Genomic DNA, 24,553 nt, shown 5'->3' with positions numbered 1-24,553 from the left:
CGTGTGACACAAAAAGTGTTCCGTCAATTGCTGCCACTGTAATTGTATAGTTGCATTTATAGACGGTAGGTATGTACGAGTACACATCTAAAACCAATTTCTACGCTCATATACCTTATGAAAAAGTCCATGTGAACAATTTGTCTTGGTGGCCAGTATATTTCTACGTTTGACGCTTTCCGTGTTGCGTGCCACTGGAATCGCGGCCAGCTCTCCTACCGGGCTGTGCAGCGCCCGGCCGGCCCGGCCGGGTCGGTGGAGTGTCGGGCGGCCGGCCTGGGACAGGTCGTCTCTTTAGCCTAACGACCTCGCAGCCGGCGGACGCGGCCGGTCCCCAGGGAGCTGCCCGGGCACGGCAACTGATGGCTCGGCGGCCCCGGGCGCCGGGATTTATCCGCCGGCAGAGCGAGCCCGCAGTTTGGACTGAGAGCGACCGCGCCCGCCGTTTGGAGGAAAACGGACTGAGCCCGCTTTTTGGACATGAGAGGGAACGCGCCCGCCATTTATGAGCTGAGAGCGAGCGACAGAAAATGACAGCCGGCTGGATAACAGAAGGCAGAATATAATGTGGGGCATGTTTCATTACTTATTTTACGATGAAATGTCTGATTCACGACTGGAAATTAGAAATTGATGCGCATCTTGTTAAAAAAAAACTCGTATAACGACCGGAAATGTGGGGTTCCCTGATGACTGACAATCTTCCTACTGCTGTCGTCGCATCAGTCCTAAAAACCAGCCTCAGTTTCTCCACGCCACCAGCTCCCTTCGCCAACAGCCGATTCCAAGTCTTGCACTGCACAGTGCACACACTATCCCGGTCGTTTGGAGAGGGTAACAATAGTCACACTGCTTCAACAACCGTGTCCCCTTCATGACCCCTCCGTGACCCTCCATGACCCTCCGTAAGCCCTCCGTGACCCTCCGTGACCCTCCGTGACCCCTCCGTGACCCTCCATGACCCCTCTGTGCTCACCTGCAGGTCGACTGGTTTCTCGCATAGCTCTCCGAGGAAGCCCAGTGGACAGAGGCAGGTGGCCGAGCCGTCCGGGGCAGAGATGCACCGGCCGCCGTGACCGCACGGTGTCCGGCTGCACAGGTCACCGCTGCACTCGCCTGAAATAGAACATCAGTTGTTACAATTTATAGTTACAAAACACTCTACAGTTACAAACAAATCCACCATTACAAAATAAATCACCTTTATCACTCGCATGCGACAGAAAAACAGCGTTACAAAATTCAAACAAATAGTTTTTAGCAAATGAACACAAACCTGCGATTACAGTCTCCCGTTACATAAAATCACCGTTACACTCGCCTGTAGCTGAAAACTAACTTTATTATCCACCGACCCACAGCGAAGAGATATAAACATATGCAGGATGAGCAATGAGTACGAGTATGCTCTTGACAGAACTCATTTCCAGCCAGTGGCGTACCCAGGAATTTGCGAAGGACCAGGGCATTGGACGAGAGGGCGCCAATCAAGGAGGGCGCCAACAACAAGGAGGGCGCCACATATCTGAAACTTGAATGTGTCAGTTATGTTCGTACACGTGCGGAACGAACATAACTGACATACTGGACAGAGGGGCGCCACCCACCATCATCTAGGAGCGCGACGCTATCGATTGGAGGGGCGCCAATACTGGACAAAGGGGCGCCACCGGCCCACCATATCGTCTAGGAGGGCGCCACTATCACCAGAGGAGCGCCAATACTGCACAGAGGGGCTTCGCCATCAACTAGAAGCGCGCCGCTATCGACTGGAGGAGCGCCAACACTGGACAGAGGGGCGCCAGTCACTGAGGGCGCCGGGGACGATGAGCCAAAGGGACAGGGCATGCACGGAATGTCCTGTATGTGCGTACGCCACTGTTTCCAGCACTTCAAAAGGTGCATTCGATTCGAAATGCGAAATGCTGCCACCGCTGCATCCATCATTTCGTTCCGGACATTTCACAATGCATCGGCCATCCGAAAATAAACAATCAAAGCGCTGCAAGCCTACGCCCACCTTCCGACAGTCATCAGTTTTACGAAGTGTGGCGCCGCACCATTCGAGCTATACTGAGCGGCGCTGCGGGGCCCTGCACTCCCACGCGAGCCAGCCGACTTCGCGGCAGATGATCTCCCCCTCTCTCTCTCCCTCTCTACCGGAGGGGTTTCCGGAGAGAGGAGATAACAGTCCAGTCACGGATCTGACTCACCAGACGACTCTTTCTTTAGAGCATCTAGCTACATGAGACCACGAGGTGTCGCAAGCGGCTCAATTGTAATTTGTAGGGATTTTTTGGCGTCCGGGTAGAAAGAAAAAATCCACTCTGATGATCACATATTGGTCATTGACATGGCTTGTCACTCTACGAATCTCATGAATGAATGTTGGGATATTGTGACCGCGGACCGGCCGTGTGGGGCCGTGGAACAGGGCGGGGTCGGCGGCCCGGCCGTCCGGCCGGCGAGCCGCCTGACCGCCGCGCGGTCATCGCGCATGCGCTCTGTGCCGTGGTTATATAAGGGCGCGACCGTGACCAGACTGGGTCAGTCGGCGGGTCGCCGTGTCCGCGCTTGGTCTTCGGTCGCTGGAAGCACAATACACCGTGTCGTGGTATATGCAGCTTTACTTGGCCCTAACATATTTTGGCGCGGTCGGTAGGACCAATAACGTAAATGGGCTGCATATGAGTTTTTAAGAAAGAAGATTGCTGTGAGAGTTCTGTGACGGCCTACGCAAGCTCACGGTGGAAAAGGTGGACGGAGCCGGTGAGTAGAGACTTTGGGTGATGAGAGGTTCTCTCCAGTAGAGTTCAGTATAACAAACTATGGATTTATCTACCATTTTCCTTTCAAGAGCCTCGAAATTTAGTGGAGAGTCGGGGGAAGTGTGGCAGAAATGGTTCCGCCGATTCGAAGCTCAGACGGTGAGCATGAAAGCCGGGGACCGGCTGGCGGCTATGGTGGGTCTTTTGGACGGAGTCGCACTGGACACATTCGCGTCACTCACCGAAGAGTCACGGAAGGACTACGGCAGGGTGGTTGAAGCACTGAAAAGTCGGTTCGGTCGGCAAATAAGCACGTTGCAGGCTCATGCCGAACTCAACCGAGTTTGCCAGTCACCTTCGGAGTCTGTTGAAGACTTCTCAGCCAGGATCAGAGAGCTGAGTGGGCTAGCCCAGCCGGCTCTGCCCAGCGAACACAGCGCTATGGAGGGATTCCAGTGCGGCCGATTCATCTGTGGCCTCCGTGACACGCAATTGCAAGAGAGGTTAATCAGCCAAAACGTATCCACACTGACTGACGCGGTACGCGTTAGTAAAGAATTCGAGGAGACGAGGAAGACGATCAAGGCAGTGCGAAATCATGAGATCGACGTTATCGGGGCGGTCCGCCCGGTCGGGGGTGAAGCAACCGCGGGTCAAGCAGAAAAGACTGTGACGGACAACAACCGGCTCACAGCCATCGAAGATCATACTCGCGGGCTACACGAGTCGATATCGGCCATCACAATGGCGCCGAAGACGACAACTGATGCGAGTAAGTCTCGCCGACTTCCCCGGTGCTACCGCTGCGAGCAGCCGGGTCATTTTCAGCGAGACTGCCCCGAGCGTAGCCGTGGTTCACCTAGCGTCAGATGCTTCGGTTGTGGAGAATTGGGTCACCTCAAGCGACACTGCCCCATTTCATTGCCGTCGACAAGGGATGGGCGCGCGCTGCCGCTCTGCTTATGTTGTGGGCAGCAGGGCCACTGGATGGCGGGGTGCCAATACTTCCAGGGTGGCAGCACTGGCGGAGGCCACTCCGAGATAAGAGCTGCTGATCCCCGGCGGGGCGCCGGTGTGCATCAGGAAAACTGAACCGGACTGGAGCCGTGGGACAGGTCCCAGTCCTCTCTAAAGCGTCCCCACTCACGGCGTCGGCCGTTCGGGTCGTCATTCACGGTGCTCAGACATGGGCGCTGGTGGACACTGGTGCCGACTTCACCATGATGCGAAGAGGATTTTATGAGGGGAACCCAGCACTGAGAACAATCCGGCTCAGCCCGAGCGCGCGCAATGCTATCGGGGCGGGAGGTACCTCCCTCCAGATAGTTGGTGAGTTGGAAAACCTCTCATTATGCATTGATGGAGTCGGCTTCCGATGCCCGGTAGTGACCGTGGCAGACGACCTCGTGTACGACGTGATACTAGGTCGCGACTTCACGTGCATGCATCGCACGGTCATTGACGACGACGCTGGCTCATTCAAGATTGGAACCATGAGCGTTCCCCTGCCGAGCCGGGAGCAGGTTCGACCAAGACGTGCGCGAGTGCGATTACTGTCGAACGTCGTCATTCCAGCACGGTCAGAGAGCGTGGTAGCCGGTAAGCTGGAGAGAGTGGACGGCGTGCAGAGTGATGAAATGGGTGCAGCCGGGATATTCGAGCCATCAACCGTAGCGGAGCGGGAGGGACTCCTGACTCCAAGGGCTCTGGTCGTTGCGGACGACGACGGGTGCGTCTCGATCATTTTGACAAATGTTGGGTCTGAAGAAGTCCGTGTTCTCAGAGGCAGTGACCTAGGGACATTTTATGATGCCACAAACGAGAAGGACTGCGAGTACAAGTTGTGCCTGGCTGCAGACGGAGGCGTTGGGGACAGTGATGATGATGACGTTGATGATGTGAGCTGCAGAACAGAAAGGCGTCAGAATACGACGGTGACAGAAGTACTTGATGTGGACGGATCTGACTTCTCAGCGGAAGGAAAGGAGAAGCTCAGAACCATTCTCAGCGAATATGCAGACATCTTCAGTCAGTATGCGGGTGATATCGGCAAGACAGATTTGCTCGAACACCACATCGACACAGGGGAGGAGGCTCCCGTGAAGCAGAGACCACGGCGGGTACCAGTTAAACTCCGCGAGCAAGTCGAGATGCAGAAGACGCAGATGATGAAAGATGGAATAATTGAAGAGAGTACAAGTCCTTGGTGCTCCCCAGTCGTCCTGGCCAGAAAGAAAGATGGAAGTTTCCGCTTCTGCGTCGATATCCGCGCGATCAACAGCCGAACTCGCGGATGTGCGCATCCTCTGCCGAGGGTCGATGAGGCGTTGGATACCCTAGCGGGGGCAACGTGGTACACGACGCTCGACATGGCGACCGGTTACTGGCAGGTCCCGCTGGCCACAGAGGACCGAGAAAAGACGGCGTTCTCCACGGGCAAAGGACTCCATCAGTTCAGGGTGATGGCCATGGGTCTCAAAAATGCTGGAGCCACATTCCAGCGACTCATGGAACTGGTGCTTGCGGGTCTGGACTCGAAACGCTGTTTAGTCTACCTTGATGACATCATCATATCAAGCAGATCCGAGGACGAGCACATCGCAACGCTCCGTGATGTCTTCAAGCGAGTGAGGTCGGCGAAGCTGAAGCTCAAACCAGAAAAGTGCCGCCTCGCAAAGCGCGGAGTTACGTTCCTCGGTCACCGGGTCGCAAAGGAGGGACTCCTACCGGACCCACATAACATCCAGAAGATACTCGACTGGACTCCACCGAAGACGGAAGATGGCATGAAGAGCTTCCTCGGATTGTGCGGATATTACAGCCGTTTTGTCCCACAATACATGGATCTCACGAAGCCGCTGAGGGAAGCCAAGGTGGTGGGTGACCACCTGACGTGGACGCCGGAAGCTGAAGCAGCTTTTGAGAGTCTGAAGCAGGCGCTGACTGCACCTCCAGTGTTAGCCCTCCCTACGTTCCGTGGTACATTCGTCTTGTACACGGATGCATCCGACTCTGCAGTCGGTTCAGTGCTCGCGGAGCGGGTGGGTGACACGGAGAGAGTCATCGCCTACGACAGTAAGGTGCTGACAAAGCAACAGCGCAGATGGCCAACATATGATAAAGAACTCTGGGCCATCGTTCACGCCATCCGGCGGTTCAACCAGTACACAGTTGGAGCAGAATTCGAAGTCGTGACCGATCACAAACCACTCACGGGTGTACCGGAGTCCATCAATGTGGAACGTGACGGGACGGGAAGACGTGGCCGGTGGGCCATCGAGCTGAGCTCTTACCAGTTCCGGGTGGTTGTCCGGCCGGGCCGTGATCACGGCAATGCCGATGCGATGTCCCGGCAGCGACCAGTCAACGGCAATATCTGGACGGGCAAGCGCGGCAAGTCTTGTCCCGCCGAAGCCGGTCAAGCACCCGTGCATACCGCAGCTACAAGAGCCCAAGAACCTGCTTCTGGTGGAGAGGAGGAATGTGTGGGGAAGACTCGAGGCGCAGCAGAACTTGACCAAGTCTGCGCACTGCCTACTGCGCCACCTAGTGCGAAGGGTGACCAGGCGGGACGCCTAAACACTAAAGCACCAGGACAATCGGAGTTGCAGACGGCGCAACAAGGTCCTCAGTGTCATGCGGAACGCCTGTCTGGGCAGTCGGGAACCACCGCCCGATCACCCTCTCGCCGAGTGGGAGCTACTGCGTGGGAGCTGGACGCAGCTCGAAGTGCGGGAGGGCGTTCTCGGCATGAGGACGAAGTGGGGCTTCCGGGCCCTGGTCCCCGATTCGATGCGATCAAGAATCATGACGCTCGCCCATGATCATCCGACGTCCGCACACTTGGGACGGAGTCGAACAACGGAAAGAGTGCGACAGCGCTTCCTCTGGCCCGGCATGTTCGCGGACATCCGTCGGTACTGCAGCACGTGTGACCTTTGCCAACGGCGCCATCGCCCTGCACCGAAGAAACGGGCTCCTCTGGTGACGGAGGTCACGAGTCAGCCATTCCGCAGAATTGCGATTGACATCACTGAGATGCCGGTGTCGGAGAATGGCAACCGATATGCAGTAGTCATCATGGACTACTTTTCTAAATACGTCCGAGTGTACCCAGTCAGACGGCAGGATGCCGAAACCGTAACCACGGTGCTGTTGGATTGGGTTTACGACATGGGGGTGCCAGACAGGATTCACTCGGACCAAGGAGGCCAATTTGAGTCTGCGTTGTTCCAGTGCATGTGCAAGCGACTGGGCATCCAGAAAACGCGTACAACGCCCTATCACCCCGAGAGTGATGGTATGGTAGAGCGTTTTATGAGAACACTCAAGGACATGGTCGCCAAATACGTTGACCCTCAAGGAACGAACTGGGACGCTGACATCAAGGCGTACTGCATGGCTTACAACACCTCTGTGCACAGCGTCACCGGATATTCCCCGTTCTTTCTGCTGCACGGATTCCACCCGAAAACGCCACTCGATGCGGTCATCAACCCTCCGGATCGGGCGGTAAATATCCGGTGCTACCTTGAAGACCGTCTAAAGGCCATTTCAGAGGCTTATCAGACGACTATCAGGAAAACCCGGGCCAGTGCTACGGAGGCTGCGACCCGATTCAACCAGCGCGCGAGCGGAAAAGGGTTCGAGGCTGGTGACCGGGTATGGATTCGGGATAATAGGGTCTCGGTCGGCGGGAAGCCGAAGCTGGGACTGTACTACAAAGGCCCGGGCACCATCATCGGCCGCCTCGGAGGAGAGAGAGGAGTAACGTACCTCGTCCGTGACGACAAGGGCAAGGAAAAGGCTCTGCACTTCAACCAGCTAAAGCCAGCTGTGGAACGGGAGTCCCACAAACAGGAAACGTCTGGAAGCACCCGGAGGGACGACGCATCGGACACAGCCACAGAAACGCGTCCCAGGAAGCAGACGGGGTCCGAGGAGACTGGACCGGATCCACTGGCGTTGTACTACCTCTGCCGGCGGGCCCGAGATCAGGTGGGGAATGGCGGTACATCTGTGCGGGGCGCGTATGTGATCAGGTCTGGCAGAGTGTCGCTCCCCCCAGATCGTCTTCAATCCTAGGCCTCGGATGCTCTCGATGTGCATCACCAGTGTCTGAATCAGTTTGTATTTCCGGTCGCGTTCCGGTCGCGTAGTGTGTCGCGTTTCTTTGTTACTTGACCAAGTGGAAACGTTTCTTTTATGGGGGGAGGAGTGTTGGGATATTGTGACCGCGGACCGGCCGTGTGGGGCCGTGGAACAGGGCGGGGTCGGCGGCCCGGCCGTCCGGCCGGCGAGCCGCCTGACCGCCGCGCGGTCATCGCGCATGCGCTCTGTGCCGTGGTTATATAAGGGCGCGACCGTGACCAGACTGGGTCAGTCGGCGGGTCGCCGTGTCCGCGCTTGGTCTTCGGTCGCTGGAAGCACAATACACCGTGTCGTGGTATATGCAGCTTTACTTGGCCCTAACATGAATACTGGAGTGTGCTGCATTTGTTAGCCGCTGTTTAACCCTCGCCCTGGCAGGGCATTTTTCATAACACGGCCTGGCAGGGGGGGAGGGGGTCGATGCGACCCCCCCTCGCGATTGGCTTCTATGGCACCTAGAAACACCAAATTTGGTAGGTAGGTGGGCCCCCTTGAGTTCTCGCCCCTGTGCAAATTTGGTTGCTCTAGGTCAATATTTAGGGGGTTTTTAGGGGGTATGAATGTAAAAATTTCGCTAAAAACAGGTCAAAAGTTTTTCGCTTATAACTTTTGATCTAATTAAGATAGAGCAAAAAGAAAAGCACCAGTGATCTCAGCACGTCAAGGCTCGTCGAATGATGTACTTTTTAGCTTGCTTAAGTGTACTTAGAGTTATTCTTAAATTTTAAGTAAACTTAAATTAATAAATTAAGTTCAAGTTAACCAAATTGCATCATATTGCATATCATTCGATTCGGCTGATCACCAGGAACACAATGATACCATTTTTAAGCTCTAGCGTCATTATGTGCCAAGTTATTGGCAAAAACGTCATTTGACCTCAGTTGACCTCATTTGACCTGACCCATGGATAAGTACACCAAACAAAGAAGCACCAAGTGACCTGCTGTTAAGTACTGTGGTTTCAAAGCACAAAAGTGATAGAACGAAGCGATATCTCCAGTATTTTCCGAATTTAGTATTTTCCCATAGGCTTAACATTACGACGTAATGACCTCTAACTGACCTCAGGTCAGTGATCTAAAAAAAAAACCGAACTATATGTTATACAACTCGGTGAACTTAGCACATCCTGAAAGTTTGAAGGAAATCAGTGCAAAACTGTGAGTTGGACAGGTGTAAAAAGAAAATTGAAATTTGACCATGACCTTGTACCGGTTTTTCTGACCTGGTGACCTGACCCAAGGTCACCCGGACCTGAAATTTTCAGGTCATATGTAAAAAGATTGCCCGATAGGCTGTGCCAAATTTGGCGGCGCTGCGCGCCGCCGTTTTTACGCTATCTTCGAAAAACCTTAGGGGGGGGGTCGCATCGACCCCCCCCTGCCAGGGCGAGGGTTAAGCCAATGCTGTTCAGTGTTCTGTATATTTTTCACTTCCAGTCCCAAAGATTACATTCGCTTTCGCTTTCGTCACATTCGTCCTCAGATCAATGTCACCTTATCCGAGTGATCGATGTAGGCCCAGCTGACCGACATCCCTCGCATGACCAATGTCCTCTGACCGAAATATCCCCCGGCTGACCGATATACCCGACTGACCAAAGTTCCCAGCTCCCCGACTAACCGATGTCCTCTCACCGATGTCCTTCCTCGACTGACCGAAGTTCTTCCTCGACTGACCGACCTCTCCCAATGACCGATGCCCCCCGACTGACCGATGTCCCCGACTGACTCAAGTCCCCCGACTGACTGATGTCCTGGCCGCTGACGGCGTCCCCGTCGGGCGACGGTCGGAAGTCCAGAGTCCGGTCGTTGATCTCCAGCAGGCGGATACAGCCTCGATAGCCGCTGGTGACCCCCAGCCTCTCCCGGTCGGCGCTCACTCCGCGCACACCGCCGACGAATAGAGGCAGCTCGAACGTGATGTGCCAGAAGATACCCTGAGGGTGCACAGAGACAGTCAGATCAACGCTGAGGGAGGGGACAGACGGTGCTGACGGAATGAGGGAAAGTTGTGACGGTTGAAGCCTGAATGTCATGGCTAGAATTTGGGCAAAAAGATAGGTCTTTGTCAAGATCGGGTTGCTTCACAATGACGGCCATGGGTACCTTACTCGTAACACGTTTAGACTCCAGCATGAGAAGTCAATTTAATTAGCCATCTTTTCATCACCATACGGCAGCAACATTTATATTTTATCCACTTTTATGCTCGCACATTCTAGTAACAGCCTAGGAGCAATGTCTCAGCCAAAATAAGGAAAACGTAATCGTGTGGTGCATGAACCTAAATATTGCCTTTATCACTAATTGCGATTATTTGAATTGGACAAATTTATTCGTATATGATGTACGATAAAAACACCAAAACCACCCAACGTTTCGTGTTATTCACTTTTTCAAGGGTGATATGACTAATTTTTGCCTACAGAGTCGAGTACATTTTTCGGTTTCGTTGGGATACAGCGCAGGCCACTGGCCAGTTGCGGCCGAGGTAAAAATTAGTGGTGTCAATCGGAACTTGAATCTTCGGAATTCCGATTTTGTCCAATGTCCAATTCGGAATTCGGTTGGACAATGGCCGCAGGCTTTGGACAACTTTGGACAATCGCTTGCTACACCTCAACATTTTTAAAAAGTAGTCGTGTTTAACATTGATTGGCTATTAGAAAGCTCAGCTTTCGATATGATTAACACTTTTGAGCTTGTAGCGGTACATGAAAAGCAAATGAAATAACAGTGTTGAGTGTAAATTATTGCGTAGGTGTCGGACATCTTTGGACAAATGGCTAGCTTGGACATTTTTGGACGGACAATAGACGTAAGCATTGGACGTTGGACGGACTTTGGACATACGTTTTCTTAAATTGACACCACTAGTAAAAATGTGTCATATCACTCTTGAAAAGTGAGTAACACGAAACTTTGGGTGGTTTTGGTGTTTTTATCTTACATCATATACGAAAATTATCACAAACTGTGTATCCCACTGGGACAAAATTAGCGATCTGCTGCGTCTTTGCCACTCTTGTGACACTTCTAATGCTCTTGTGCCGCCGTTGCGGCGTTGTGACGCGGCTCGGGTCCCCGGGGGCCGGCCGGACGGCTCAGCGGTGATCATACCGCCCTCGGAGACACCTCAGTGTGCTGAGTCGTCCCCTCAGGAGACGGCCGCTGTCCGTACAGCCACTCAATTGGTCCCAGATCGGCCCGTGACCGGCGAACGGCCGAGCCAATGTGACGGGCCAGGCACGTCTGCTGCGGCCTCGGGCACTCAGTGGGAGTCAGCAGCCGGTCAGGTGCAGTGCCGCCGGCTTCAGCACCGGCCAACGCGCCGCGACACCCACCCAGCGCCGCTCAGATTATCGCCGGAAATTGGCTTTGGATTTCGCCTTCAAAGCTGGTGGCGTGGCGGCTGGCGCACGTCAGCTTTAATATAAAATTCCCCGCCGACCATATCCTGTGGCAATCGGTGGCGTTATCCAGCAGCATTGGGCTGCGCTATCCGGTGACATTTCGCATCAAGGGAGCTGTATTCGCACATCTTGGGCCGGGGACTGCATTTAAGTGGCACCCAACACGTCCGTCCAGGCTCTCCGAGCGTCATTTGGGCCGCGGTCGGCGCCTTCACGGGATAGTGATTGAAGTGCAGATCGGTGCGGGCACACCAGATACCGTCTGGAGCCGCCCGCTGGGTCTCTAGCTGACTGGTGGGGAATATTAGAGGCAGGCTGCCAGCGACTCGCCGGGTATGAGAGTTCAGGGTCGGGAGGGGTTACCAGACCAGACGCAGTCTGCATTCTGTCAGTTGCCAGTCACTGCACTGACTAGGTTTGGTAGAGGAGCGGGCTCAGGAATACCAGACCAGACGCAGTTTGCCAGCCACACCGGCCGTATCTGGCAGAGGATGAGAATTGGAAAACAGCGGCTGAGAGCGCACGGCTTAACATTCATACGGGTCTGGCAGAGGATGAGAATTGGCATTCATAGGTCAGCCATAACTAACAACCGCTGTATCTATCGTTATTCAATGTGACTTGCCTCCAGCACGAGCTGTCATCTGACCTTGTCTGCCTTAGGTGAACTTACAACCCATATACGCATTCACCCTTACATACAACGGTCATTGGTCACATTACCTGAAAAGCTGGCAGATTACCCACCGGGACTTAGCTAGAACCCAGAGGTGGGCTGGCCAGCAGGCGGGGAACCGGAGGGGCTCGACAGGCGGCCTGCTGGCAGTCGCTATCGAGGTCGGTTATCGACCACGCTCCCCTCCCCTCCCCCTACCCCGGCCAGGAAGCCGGTGTCGTGGGCGACGGAAACATCGATTCAGCGCGGCAGTCGGACTCAAACGCCGAGCACACCGTCAAGGAGCCACCATTGGGGTCACGAAGCGGAGCCGTAGGGCGGCGGAGTCGTGACCGTGCGGAGGTCAGGCTGGCCCTGACCAGTATAGGCTGCGCCGGTGTAATTCAAAGCAAGGCTGCTGTTCTGGTCGGCACCACATTCAGATTTTACACCGTTTTAAAAGCTGGAGGATACAATGGACACTATGCTTATCTGAGACCAACCGACTGTGATACTGACCAAAAGTGTGTATCTCTATACTATACTCTATAGGAACATAACAACACTGCCATACCACATCATAAGACTAGGTCAGACCGCGATCATACTGCCAGTAGCGTTCTTCGCATTCAAACAGCAGTGACTACTAATCCTAATGCCTCGTGCAGCTGTCATTAGAAGCCCGACTATCGTGGTATTTGTGAGACCCACCTGCGACATGCCCTCGGTGTGCTGGCCGTTGTTGAGCTGCATCCAGACAAAGGAGCGTGTCCGAATGATGGTCAGACGGTTCCAGCGGTCCAGAGAGACGGGCTCCCGGGAGCGTACCACTCCCAGACCGGATCCACAGTCGAACCTGGAACCAGACCCAGTCAGGGTCAGCAAAGGAGCCTGGAACCACACCTAAGCTGGAGCCACAGTCGACCCTGGAACCACAACCGGCTAAAGTCAATAGTGAAGCCTGGAAATGGAACCACATCCGAAAAGGCCACAGTTATTGCCCATGTTTTCTCAAAGCCGAGAGCATTTCACAAACGATAGAACGATTCAATTCAAATAAGCCCTATTTAGGCTACTTATTTCGCAATCAGAGACTACTGAACTGTTTTCGACTGTCTGTCACAGCTCCTGGCCCGACGAATGCGCTATCGCTGAAAGGTAAATGAGGCGAGAATTCGGGCCGCATCGCTTTCCTAGTCAGCGATAAATGGTTGTGCTGGCGACTGAGCCGCTCGCTGCTGAACGGGCACCTTCCCGCGCGAGCCCCAAGTGACGGCACCGGCAGCTATATTGCCCCAATGACGGACGTCCACAGTGGAGGTATGACAAACTGGCGCACTTTATACCGAGCCAACTTCTCCGAGCCGTCTCTGAACGACGTCTCGAGTTCAATTTCGCGCACACCCAGAGACGAGTTTTAATCAAGATATCGCTCTGAAGTGGCGGCTCGTCCGTCTGTCTCGCTTGGGAAGGCGTGACGCGGGGAGCTGTCACTGCTCCGGGGAGACATTATCGGGGAGGGTCGGACAAAAAAGCCTAGCCCAGGAGCGTGCCTTATCTTTTAATGACACCATCCTTTTCAGCCCAGGAGCGCTGATGAAAATATTCCGTAAAAGATGTAGCTTTTTGAAGCGATACGAATATACTTGTGTCATTTGTATCAATTTTATGTGCAAAGTAGGTAGGTAGGTACTTGAATCTGTCCGGTGATATAAAGATTCAAATGACATACATTACATATTAATGTTGTCAAGCTTAGGCACAGCATGCACAATCGAATGCATATGTTGGATTAGCATGTTCATTGTGCTATTAAGGATTTAGTGACAAGATATAACTAGGTAGTATTGTACTGAGAAAAAATATAGCCAAAGAGCTGCAGTAAATTAGCGCAGTGAAATTGCCATGGTCAACTGTTATCTATGATTAATAAAATGGTGGATGGATTGGCAGAAGTAGATTATGCATGCAGGACAAAGGCAAGCAAAAGCGGGCGTTTTTGACATGTTTTCCGATCAGCGTCAGTATTTTCAAAATTTTATTTACCGTTCGAGCTCTGGGAGCTCACATCAAACATCCTAAAATCACAGCACACAAAGCGTGGTTCTGAAAATGGTTTGATTCAGGCCCCCCAGAGTGTTGTGTTTTTCACAAACAAATGATATGATGTTTACAAATGGCCACGTGGCGTGAATGTTGAAGTGATGCAGACGATTATTTGACGTTCGTAGAGTTCCACTGATATTGAATAAAAGAAATAGAAAACTCCCGGTTTTTGTCTGAGGATGAAGAAAAAGAAAGGAAGAGAGAGAGAGAGAGAGAGAGAGAGAGAGAGAGAGAGAGAGAGAGAGAGAGAGAGAGAGAGAGAGAGAGAGAGAGAGAGAGAGAGAGAGAGAGAGAGAGAGAGAGAGAGAGAGAGAGAGAGAGAGAGAGAGAGAGAGAGAGAGAGAGAGAGAGAGACAGACAGACAGACAGACAGACAGAGAGAGATAGAGACAGAGACAGAGACAGAGACAGAGACAGAGACAGACAGACAGACAGACAGACAGACAGACAGACAGACAGACAGAGAGACAGACAGACAGACACATACACAGACAAACACACAGACGCACAGACAGACAGACAGACAGACAGACAGACAGACAGAGAAAAATCTACCGTCCCAGACTATTCCACACTGCATGCTCAGTGCTCACCCCGTCCTGTGCTCACCCCGTCCTCCTTCCCTCACTCCACCCTGCTCTCACCCCATCCTGCGCTCTCCCGTCCTATGCTCACCTGAACTCGACAAAGCCGCCGGTGAGTACGACGGCCATGAAGTCACCCGTCAGGCTGTCAGTCTCGCCGCTGAGCAGAACCACGCCGTCCCAGTCCTCGGGGCGCAGCTCGAGCGTCAGTCGCATGTCCGTGTGCGCCTCCACGGGCGGCGCGAACTGGACCACGCTCGAGCCCGTGAACCGGGGGCTGTGCACCTCCACCGCTGTCGGTAGGGGCAGGGGAGCGAGGACGTGAACCAAGAGCCGTGAACCGGGGCAGTGTGCTTCCACCGCTGTCGGCGGGAACAGCGGAGTGAGAGGAGTGAACCAAGGGTCTGTGCTTACACCGCTGTCGGCAGGACCGGAGGAGAGGTCAGCGGGACGGAGGGTCGAGACAAAGCTATGTACATGGGGCTGTAGTTGGAGTCAAAGCCTCATTTCGGAATTCGGCATGTCAGCTGCAGTGAAATTACGGTCAGACACAGCCATTAAAGCCAGCAGAGAGGGCACGCCGCAGACTATCTTCTAAGACTATCTTTAAAGCTATCTTTTAAGTTACTGCACACTCTTTATGAATGTGCGTGCCAACAGACATTTTGCAAGGGGCGATCAAACAACCCATCCCAAACAGGTAGAGCATTTTTAGAGTAAATTATTGTACACTTAGATTTACGTGAAAGGGAGACAAGGACATGACTTGAAAGCTTAGGTGGCATAAGAAATTTATAACGCTTTTGTTGTCATTGAATACAATACATATATACAAAGCGATTGGGACTTCAGTGTATAACGCTTGTGCCTAATAACCATGAAACACGCTCTTCTATTCAATGCGATTTTTCTGTGCAGGACGGCGGCCTCGATGACATTGAAGAATGAGGAGCCCTAGAGTCGCATTGATTGGAAGAACGACATAAAAACTGTTCTATCGAAGCCTTAATGAAGCAACTTTGGTCGTAGGGCCCAGACTAAGCCGGCATTCAATTCCAATCACCCGAAGCAAGCAGTATGAATGCGGGGCAATGTCTCAAATCGGTTACGATCATAAGCCCTATGGGCGTTGTATGGAAAGAATGGGACCAAAAGTCGGCAGTGCCCCCCCCCCTTAATTGAAGGTGTTCCGCCGCTACTGGTTACGATGAATTGGCAGCGAGTAAGGCTGCAAGTTGCAACATCTATCACCATCCTAAGAGAATTGGCTGTTCAGTGTTCAATGTTCATTGCACGTAAGCAGCAAGGCACGGACTTTTATTCAGGATAGCGCACCTATCCGTATCGTAGCATGTGGGTAACTCAAATAATTCGCCCTATCGCCTGCGAAGGTCGGACACAAAACACACGGCAGACAGCAGACGCCAGAGTATTCCCTGGCTAGCCATGCACTTCTGTACAGCCAGCAGATTCTACCTCGATCTCTCATACGCCGACCTCAGTACAGCGACATTAGCCGCAGCAGGAGAGACGCACCTCCATAATCTATCCAGGCCTCACCGGGAGCAGCGGAAACGCAGTGCGAATTTCCCCGGGGTCAGATTAGCTCTGACCGTAGAACACGTGCGGGGGGGGGGAGTAGCTGACCTCTGCAGCATGGTACCGAGGAACGCTGCCGTATTTACTAGATCAGCTCGTTCTCGTCCCCAATTACGGCCGGATCCACGTCACAGGAAATCCGGTAATCCATCACAACATGGACACGCCACGTCTCCAATTATCCTAGGATCAGGTCCGAGAATATCTAGTAGAGCAGTTGTCCTGCATGCTGTTTTGTCGATTTTATATAAAATATAGCATGCTGTTCAGGCACGCTATAAAACTTCCCCGGGATTATTATGACCAGCGGTCATTTATCACCACGCAGACGACTTTTGACTAACAACATTGTATTATGCCTGTCTGCTATCATAACTTCTTAGTTTAAACTCATTTAAATGCATAAAATGTAAAGAAGATAAATTTTGCTTTCACCTGCGTCCATCAAATATAAGCGTAGAAATATGCATAGCATATTCACTGACCTTTTCGTACATGTTAAACGAGCAAACGTATTACAAAACTCACCAATCAATTGCTGTTTTACATCCATTGAAGATCCTTTACAACTTTATTTAGGGTGGTTTAGAGTACATCACTCGGCACACACGGGCCACTCCGATCCGTCCCCTGTCGCCTCCATCTCGATCAGAGCGCACCGCCGCGCTCTCCACTCGCTGCAGATTAGGGTCGTAAATGGCGAGTTCCCGGTCCGGTTATCGTCCCGGGGACGCCCAGCTAGCCCCAGCAGCGGAACCTCTGCTCACGGCGCGGTAGTAACCCATGGGACAACCAGTAGCCAGCAGCGGAACCTGTGCTCACAGGAATGTTCGTGTCGAGAACCGTCCTCTGCCGAGGCCGTCGACCGCTGGGACAGCCTGCATAGTCGGGACAGTCCGTGCGTATAATCGGGACAGACTGGTGGGGACAGTCGACAGTTGGGACAGGCCAGTAGTCGGAACAGTCAGCCGCTGGTACAGGCCATAGTCGGGACAGTCAACAGAAGGGAAAGGCCCCAGTTTTCCTTTTCCTGTTTGTCTTTTCAGTTTCTTTTTCTTCAAATACATTATACAACAAGAACTTATGATGATAAAAACATTACCTATCACCAAGACCAGCATAACTGATGACCTAGTTGACAGCAGTTTTCGCCGAATTATTTCCAGCTCCTCAGAACGTTTTCTCCGACAATCTCTGCGGAGCTCGAGGGCATAAATTCATTATACTGATCCCTATGAACGAATTAGTTCACTAATGGCAGGCATATTAGACTGCCGACCGAGGTCAGAGCTGGTGGGTGCATTGTAAGGGAATTCTGCTGACGTAGCCCATACATTGTGTGCAACCAATATAAGATAGTTATTAAAAGTAGTTGTCCAATGTAAATCGATTTTTCTTTGTTGTATGGACGAAACAATGGTTAAAGTCGATGCCTAACAACGAACACGGAAAAACTTTCCCACTTACGTTAGTTTGGTATTTGTAAGAAATTAATGAAAAATGAAGAGGTTGTTGACAACGGAACGCAAAAATTATGTTACCAGCGAGAAAAAGGCACAATATCCTCATATTACCCGGAGATGGGGGGCAGCCTCACATGCATTGTTTAAAGCCATGTAAATCAACCAATGGTCATGCAGGAAGCTGGTATGAACAGGTAGTAGTTCACCAGCTTATGTAAAAGGTGTGGCTGTTTATGCAACAAAACAAATTCAGTATTCATCGACATGTAATGTCACAATAATGTCGAAATACCTACAGCAGCCAACACATGCATTATTCAATTCCATGGACAACTTCCTCGCCACCTCATCTGACCCAAGCAGTATCCGAGCTCCACCAGCTCGTTTCGCGGTCGGAACAAATGGCCAATTCCCGCATTGGTCGGCGCAGCGGCGGGGCACACAATTTCCGATGTCGCCTCGATAACAGACGAGCACAGTTGCCGCTCGGACGGGCCAACTTTTGGCCGCAAACATGCCACGGGCCGTGTTCCGTGCCGGCCACGGCGGCATGGCAATGCGCGCAAACGGCACTGTGTTGGACAGTAACGAGCGGTTGATGTATGTAACAGGTCGTAACTAACACCCGGTCTAGGGCGACTGGGCGGTGACAGACTCACCGAGGGTCGAGTAATAACATAGCTACCACCAAACATCGGAGACACGGCTGCCGAACGGGATTTACCCAGCTTGAAAGATTTTCTGCCACATGACACCGGCTCGAGGATTGTTGTTAGTAAAGTCGTGTATCCAAATGGAGGTCCTAAAAACAGAAAACAGCTCACAAAGATGTGGGGTTCAGCGTGTTTCAGTTGAAAAAGGCAGATCTCAATTCACGCTTCCATCTGCACTTAGTCGGCAATGGCATTGACTCGCGCCATTCGGCTTGATTTAGGCCAAACATCCAATCAGTCCCCTCAGTCTCAGTCTGAGCGACACGGCCCATCATATATTGCTCGTAGGTCTCAGTCCCAGTCCAGTGGACCTGTCGCCTTCTCAGCCCGGTGTCTCGCCCGCCACACCAGCGCGGCGAGTCGGCTACTCAATACAGTGAGTTAGTTCCGTCAGTTCGGCATACTCAGTCCGGTGAGCTAGTTTGGTCAGTCCGTCTATGTATTGAGTCTGGCGAGTTATAGTTCCGTCAGTCCGCTACCTCAGTCCGGGTAGCCGCCCCCCGCTCCAGTCCGGTCCAACCGTTAGCGATCAATCGGAATATTCGCCGACCCGGCAGACGGCGGCCCCGTGCCAGCGGCGTCATTTATTAACGCCGAGCGGTACGAGCCCACCGCGGCCGCCGCGGTCCCTGCTCTTCAGCGAACGTTCAGCGCCCCGTGCTCGGCTGTCGGGAGGAAACCCCAGCCCGGCAGCAGTGCTGGCTGGCCGGGCCGACAGCGCGCGGGTCCGCGGCGGAACGGTGACCTGGCTACCACCGCAGCGGCACGGGAACGGGTGCTGTGTAACCAATGGTGGCCCGGATCGTTAGTCACGAAAATGACCCGCGATCGGCGCAGAGCGACACTGATGGCGATAGACACACCGATGGTATAAACAAGTGACTGATAGATCACGAATGGAAACTATTTCATTGCAATATGGTTACAATATTTGGCCAATGGTGATGCAGAGTTAAATGAAAATTTTTGCACCTCTTCGTAAATGTGTTTGCTATCCATTATAAGGCCAATGTAAAGGAAACGTCAAATAACATATGCTATACAATAACACAAAAAAGACAATTGAAAGTAATAATATTTTTTTGCCTTTTATCACAGGCTATCAAACCTGATGACGATTTAATGGCCTCCCGAATCTCCGAATTAAACAAAAACCACAGCACTAACGATTTATACAATCATATACAATTCATCCATTATTGAATCTTAGCAAAATATTATTGCCCATACCAAACAGTCCAATGTAAAATGTTTGTGCCTGCTCCCAACTAGCAAACTAGCAAAATAACGAGCTGAGGCTGGAGCTGACTGTAAGGGTGCTATCAGTCGAGTGGCGACCGCAAAACCAGCGGCCCGCCGCAACTCAGACCAAACTGGGAGCTCAACAACACGGAGTAAAAAGCTTTAACAAAGAAAAAAACCAAAACAAAAACTCTCTAAATTGAGCTATATTTTTATAAAAATGAAGGGTCAATGTAACATGACGTAAGGGTTCACAATAATAAACATACTCATATGCAATTACTGCAGCATTCTGACACAGTTGTCACATTTGATTATGACAAAAAAGAATATTGGATGGTTGGTAATACCTAAATGCCATTCAGACTTGTCATAGTCATCCGTCACCGCTCACCTGTTTGGCAAAGGTCGCCGCCGACCCCCAGTGGACAGGCACAGCGCTGGGTCGGTCCACCGGCCGCCGCCCCCTCCTCTGTGACACACTGGCCCGCCACACAGGCCAGGTCACAGCCGGTAGGCACATCGTCTGTAGTGTTCAGCCTCTCTCTGAGTGACTGCGGCGCGGCGCGACTGGCAGGGGACGCCGTGGTGTGTTCCACGGGACTGGGAGCGGCAGTCACCACCGCTGGAACGACAAGGGATGGTCAGTCAGCGGGGATGGGGCGGAAAGTCACCTTCGCTGGTATTTACAGCAGGGAATAACCATTAACCAATCAGTTAGCTGGGCTGGGGTTACTGTCAGTTGTCACCACCGCTGGAACATCAGGGGAGTGTCAGTCAGCAGGGATGGCTGGGAAAGACGGTCACCTCCGCTGGAAGAGAGGATTGGACCATCATGTTTCTCTATTTCCTTTTGCGTTGCATTGAGGTAAAAAGTTATTCGACCTAAATATTTCCGACATATTAGACCAGTCAGCAGGTTTAGGGTCAGCCGTCGTCCTTGTCGAAGGGACGAGGAGCCGGTGAGGGTGAGGGGGGGGGGGCAGTGGACGCGCCCCAAAGAACAGTCCACTCCGCAGCTGAACCGAGCCGACCATTTGGAGCGCGACATGAGGGGCGGCGCGGTCGGAACAGAATGTCGCTCTCAGGGTAGTGCATTAGTTGGCGGTGGTCCAGCCGGCAATTGACGCCGCTCCTGACGACTCTCCGAGTCGTTTCTGGGAGAGGTTAAGTAGGCCGCGAGATTGTTTAATTAGCCGTGATGCAGTCATTTGTAGTCGAGATTCTGAATGTGGGTAGAGAATGGTCATGGTGATGCATATCTACATATTGCATGACATCTGACTTCTGAGAGAATACTCGAATTCAACTTGCTTCTATGCTGTTTCACTTTAGCGGTCTTTGATAAAATATTGATTTTGAACACAGAACAAGCATCTGAATAAGCCAATGCCTTATGTCTTATGAGAAAGGGAAGATCGTGACGAACAATATTTCAGTTGTTGTTACGAGCAAGCGCGAAGCGAGTCTTTCCAATATAACGGAAAAATACTTCATATGAACAGGCCGGCCCGGCCTGTAATGCTTACTAGAAGCTTACAGCTCAGTAACCGCGCGAGACCGATGGACCTGCGGTCTTTTTTTGCACGGCATTTGCATCATCCATTTAACTGGTGGCTGGTACCGGTAGGTATCGGTAATATCTGAGCGCGTGAGCAAGTATCGGAAATATTTGAGTGAAAGTCGACTCTTGTATCTTTGCTTTGTTGGAGTTTTGACTGAAATGGTTGGTTTATATCTTAAGCACTAGGCGCAGTCTTGATGGATGTTTTAGCACTGAGTGGTTTTAGACGGTCCCCACAGCGGCATCGTATATTTGAGGCGATGCAATGTGTTGAAATGATGTCACTTCGACCGTCACAGCGCGCTGTCCCGTAGACAGATTGAAGTCACCATGAATCCCATTTCCCTTAGCCATCTTCTCTTATGAAACCCTTCATCATGGGACCAGTGGTTCTCTTATCGTAACTTGTCCGGTTCTGTCACTGGCGCTCTTCTGGTCCGGAGCAGATGGCTGCCATATCTGGCCAGAATGCCTCTCCTGCCGGCCCGGGCTGCCATATTTCGCGGCCCTGTCGCCGGCTGCGGCGGCGGCCAGGTCGTTTTTGCTGCTCTGGTAGGTCGCTCGGTGGGGATGGGGACGATGGCGGTCCTCTGTGACACTGGGAGCGTCCCTCAGGGAGAGGACGGCCCGGGCAGGTAGCCCTCCTGTGGTATTGATGGGCCGCTCGCTGTGGTAAAAGGCCCACTCGCTCAGCGCCGCCAAGGGCCTCACCCAGCGCGCGTCTGGACGGGTGTCTCATGAGGCCTCTGGGGATCACATCGATCTCATAACACCACCATACATCACTCCGGCAATTACCGCCTTTTTGCTGTCGCAGGAGCATCCCACGCCGTGCGCTGAACAGTTTCGGCTGATTCGAATTATCATTTTGTTGTGTAAAACTTTTTCAACTTCTCATGCTCCCGTCGACCACTGGCCGATCCAGATTATTACGAAAGGTCACTGCAATATTTTTTTTTACGTTTTTGTAGCATTGTCGACAGTGTCTGTTCAAATGCATGTTCTCGTGCACTGAACAGTATCTATGAATCGGCGAAAGTCGACCAGACAGAGGTCGGAAATACGCAGCACTGGCTGGTTGTCATTTTCTTACTCATTAATACTGCTAAAAAAGACTCATTTAGTTGTAGGTCGCGGCCACTATGCATCAATTTGTCTCCACTTTTTCGTCGGAATCACTACTTGTTTTATACACTAAACAGCTAACAGCTTTAACTGTTCTGTGAGACGGCGTCTGAGAGCTCTGCCAAAACCATCTCCTGAGATCCGCGCAGCCTGCGCCTCGAGCTGGGAGCACGAGCCGTGCAGCCTCGGGCCGAGGTGTAATTGAAACCGTCCGCGGCCGGCGCCGCCTCAGCACCCTCGGGCGCCCGCCGCGCTCTGCAGACAGAGGGAGGAGGGCCGAGAGGAGGGCTGAGAGGAGGAGGGGGAGGGCATCGGAGCGAGCGAACTAGGAGCGTGCAAAGAGGAAGGCATACATGTGTTAAACGGAGGTAGCTGACTGATCTTAACAAGGAATAACGCCAAGGGGCATTTTCATTTTACCAAAGACATGAACAGGCTCAGAAATGTGCAAGGAAGCATGCTAGGAGTAAGAACCAAAGGTGCCTATTTTCGAGAACAACTCAACTAAAACGCTTCGTAAAGGTCAAACGTAAACAATTTGTAGCTTATGAAACGTGGGTTCTTAACCCTCGCCCTGGCAGGGCATTTTTCATAACACGGCCTGGCAGGGGGGTCGATGCGACCGCCGACCCCCCCCCCCCATTAGCGTCCCCCAACCTCGGACCGGGCACCCCCTGAGATCGATACAGATCCGATGAGATTTTGGAGTCTGGGAAAAATGGGGTACCTTTCTGAGAATGCCTGTGAGGTCAGACTCTGTTGGAGCGTGCAGTTCAAACCAAAGTCAGAGTCGCAGTCGCCAAAATCTTCAAGACTCCGACTCTCGACTCGGAAATGTCAATGCCATGATTCATGCCATGTTCCTAGTTGGTTCTTTATTACATTTTGTAGCTGATTTTCATAAATTTTGGAGTGCTGACTGACACATAATTTACGTTCAAAGCGTGACACGAAATCTTCGGGGCCTTTCTCAACTCTCGTCAAATGTCTGCGACAGGCACAAGTACCGTTCAAGTGCCGCAGGGCTCATGAGCCTGCTATTCACACAATAAGGAGCTCCACTGAGCTCTAAGAAGCTTTCGGAGGGCCCAAACCGGCCTCTGAGAGTCCCACTGGTGTCCATGTTCTCTAGAGGGCCCATACAGGGATCTTTGAGGACATTATACATACGTAGACCTCTGAAGGGCCACACGAATCTTTGAGGATGCCTTCGAAAATTTCTGAAAACCTCAACTGGCCTATGATAGTTCAGCCGAACTTTTGAGGCGACAGGCTTTACTAACCCCAACCCGGCATCTGAGGGGTCACAACTCACGTGTCCCTCTGAGGGCCGCAACACATGTTTCTTATGTCCCTACCAACGTAAGGTCCTTAAGGATTCGACACAGACCCCGACGGTTCACACTGTTATTCGAGGGCTCCAGGCTCACCCTGGGCCTAGTCTCTTAGCGCCCGCCGCCCACACTGGCTTCTGAAAGCTCGTGTGCCCTAAAGGGCTTTCCGGGCCCACCTTAGGCTCGGAAAGCCCTAAAGCACCACATACACGTAAATATTTGGGGTGACCAACGCCGATCTCCGGGATCCTAAGTAGGCTTCTGAGAGTCCATACTGACCCTGAGTGGCCTGAAATGGCCTGGAAGTCGCAATCCTATCTCTCTTGCCGCCATGCCGTGCGTAACTTTTGGTTCCGTTAAATATTTTTGGTCGCGTTTGCAGCGCTTCCCTTCACTCGAAAAACCAGAAACTTTTTGTTCACACTCGAGTGAACAAAACACTTCTTCTCACTGCAGCAAGGATGAATGATGTACTTTCGATTCACACTTCCGACATTCTCTCTCAGTCTCCGCCGAATGCCCAATTCTTAGCTACAATCGGCGGCTGGGATAAGCCCTATGCATTTCACGTAAAACCTCGGCAAGCATGCGTGAATGGAGGTTTTAGCGAGGTGATCCGATTCAAATGGAGCGTTTTTCACCTTCTTCTGGGTAATGATCATGAGCGACGAGAGTCTGCACAGGGGCCCTCTGCAGTGCGTCGGCAATCGCAGCCACTGTAATTCTAACGGTCGTTTTTGTCCAGAAATGTCAAAATTTTGATTTTTTTTTGTAAAAAAATACATGCTATAGCTAGAAGGAAAACTTTGTCACCATCGGATTCCTCGCACC

General features: G+C 52.2%; 1 protein-coding gene across 1 annotated transcript in view; it reads right to left on the bottom strand.

Annotated features, from left to right (window-relative positions):
• The window catches only part of LOC122379082 (pikachurin-like), a 54,849-nt gene that overhangs the window by 15,116 nt on the left and 15,180 nt on the right, over nt 1–24,553 (bottom strand). Inside the window, exons 3-7 of the mRNA XM_043361013.1 lie at nt 20,094–20,324; nt 14,774–14,975; nt 12,704–12,848; nt 9,672–9,861; nt 977–1,116 (exon numbers count right to left, since the gene is read on the bottom strand). Of these exons, the coding sequence (XP_043216948.1) occupies nt 977–1,116; nt 9,672–9,861; nt 12,704–12,848; nt 14,774–14,975; nt 20,094–20,324 (908 nt within the window). The remainder of the gene's footprint in view (nt 1–976; nt 1,117–9,671; nt 9,862–12,703; nt 12,849–14,773; nt 14,976–20,093; nt 20,325–24,553) is intronic.

This window comes from Amphibalanus amphitrite, unplaced genomic scaffold (genome assembly GCF_019059575.1).
Source record: "Amphibalanus amphitrite isolate SeventyFive unplaced genomic scaffold, NRLGWU_Aamphi_draft 000070F_arrow, whole genome shotgun sequence".
NCBI lineage: Eukaryota > Metazoa > Arthropoda > Thecostraca > Balanomorpha > Balanidae > Amphibalanus > Amphibalanus amphitrite.
This window is presented reverse-complemented; position numbering and strand designations above follow the sequence as displayed.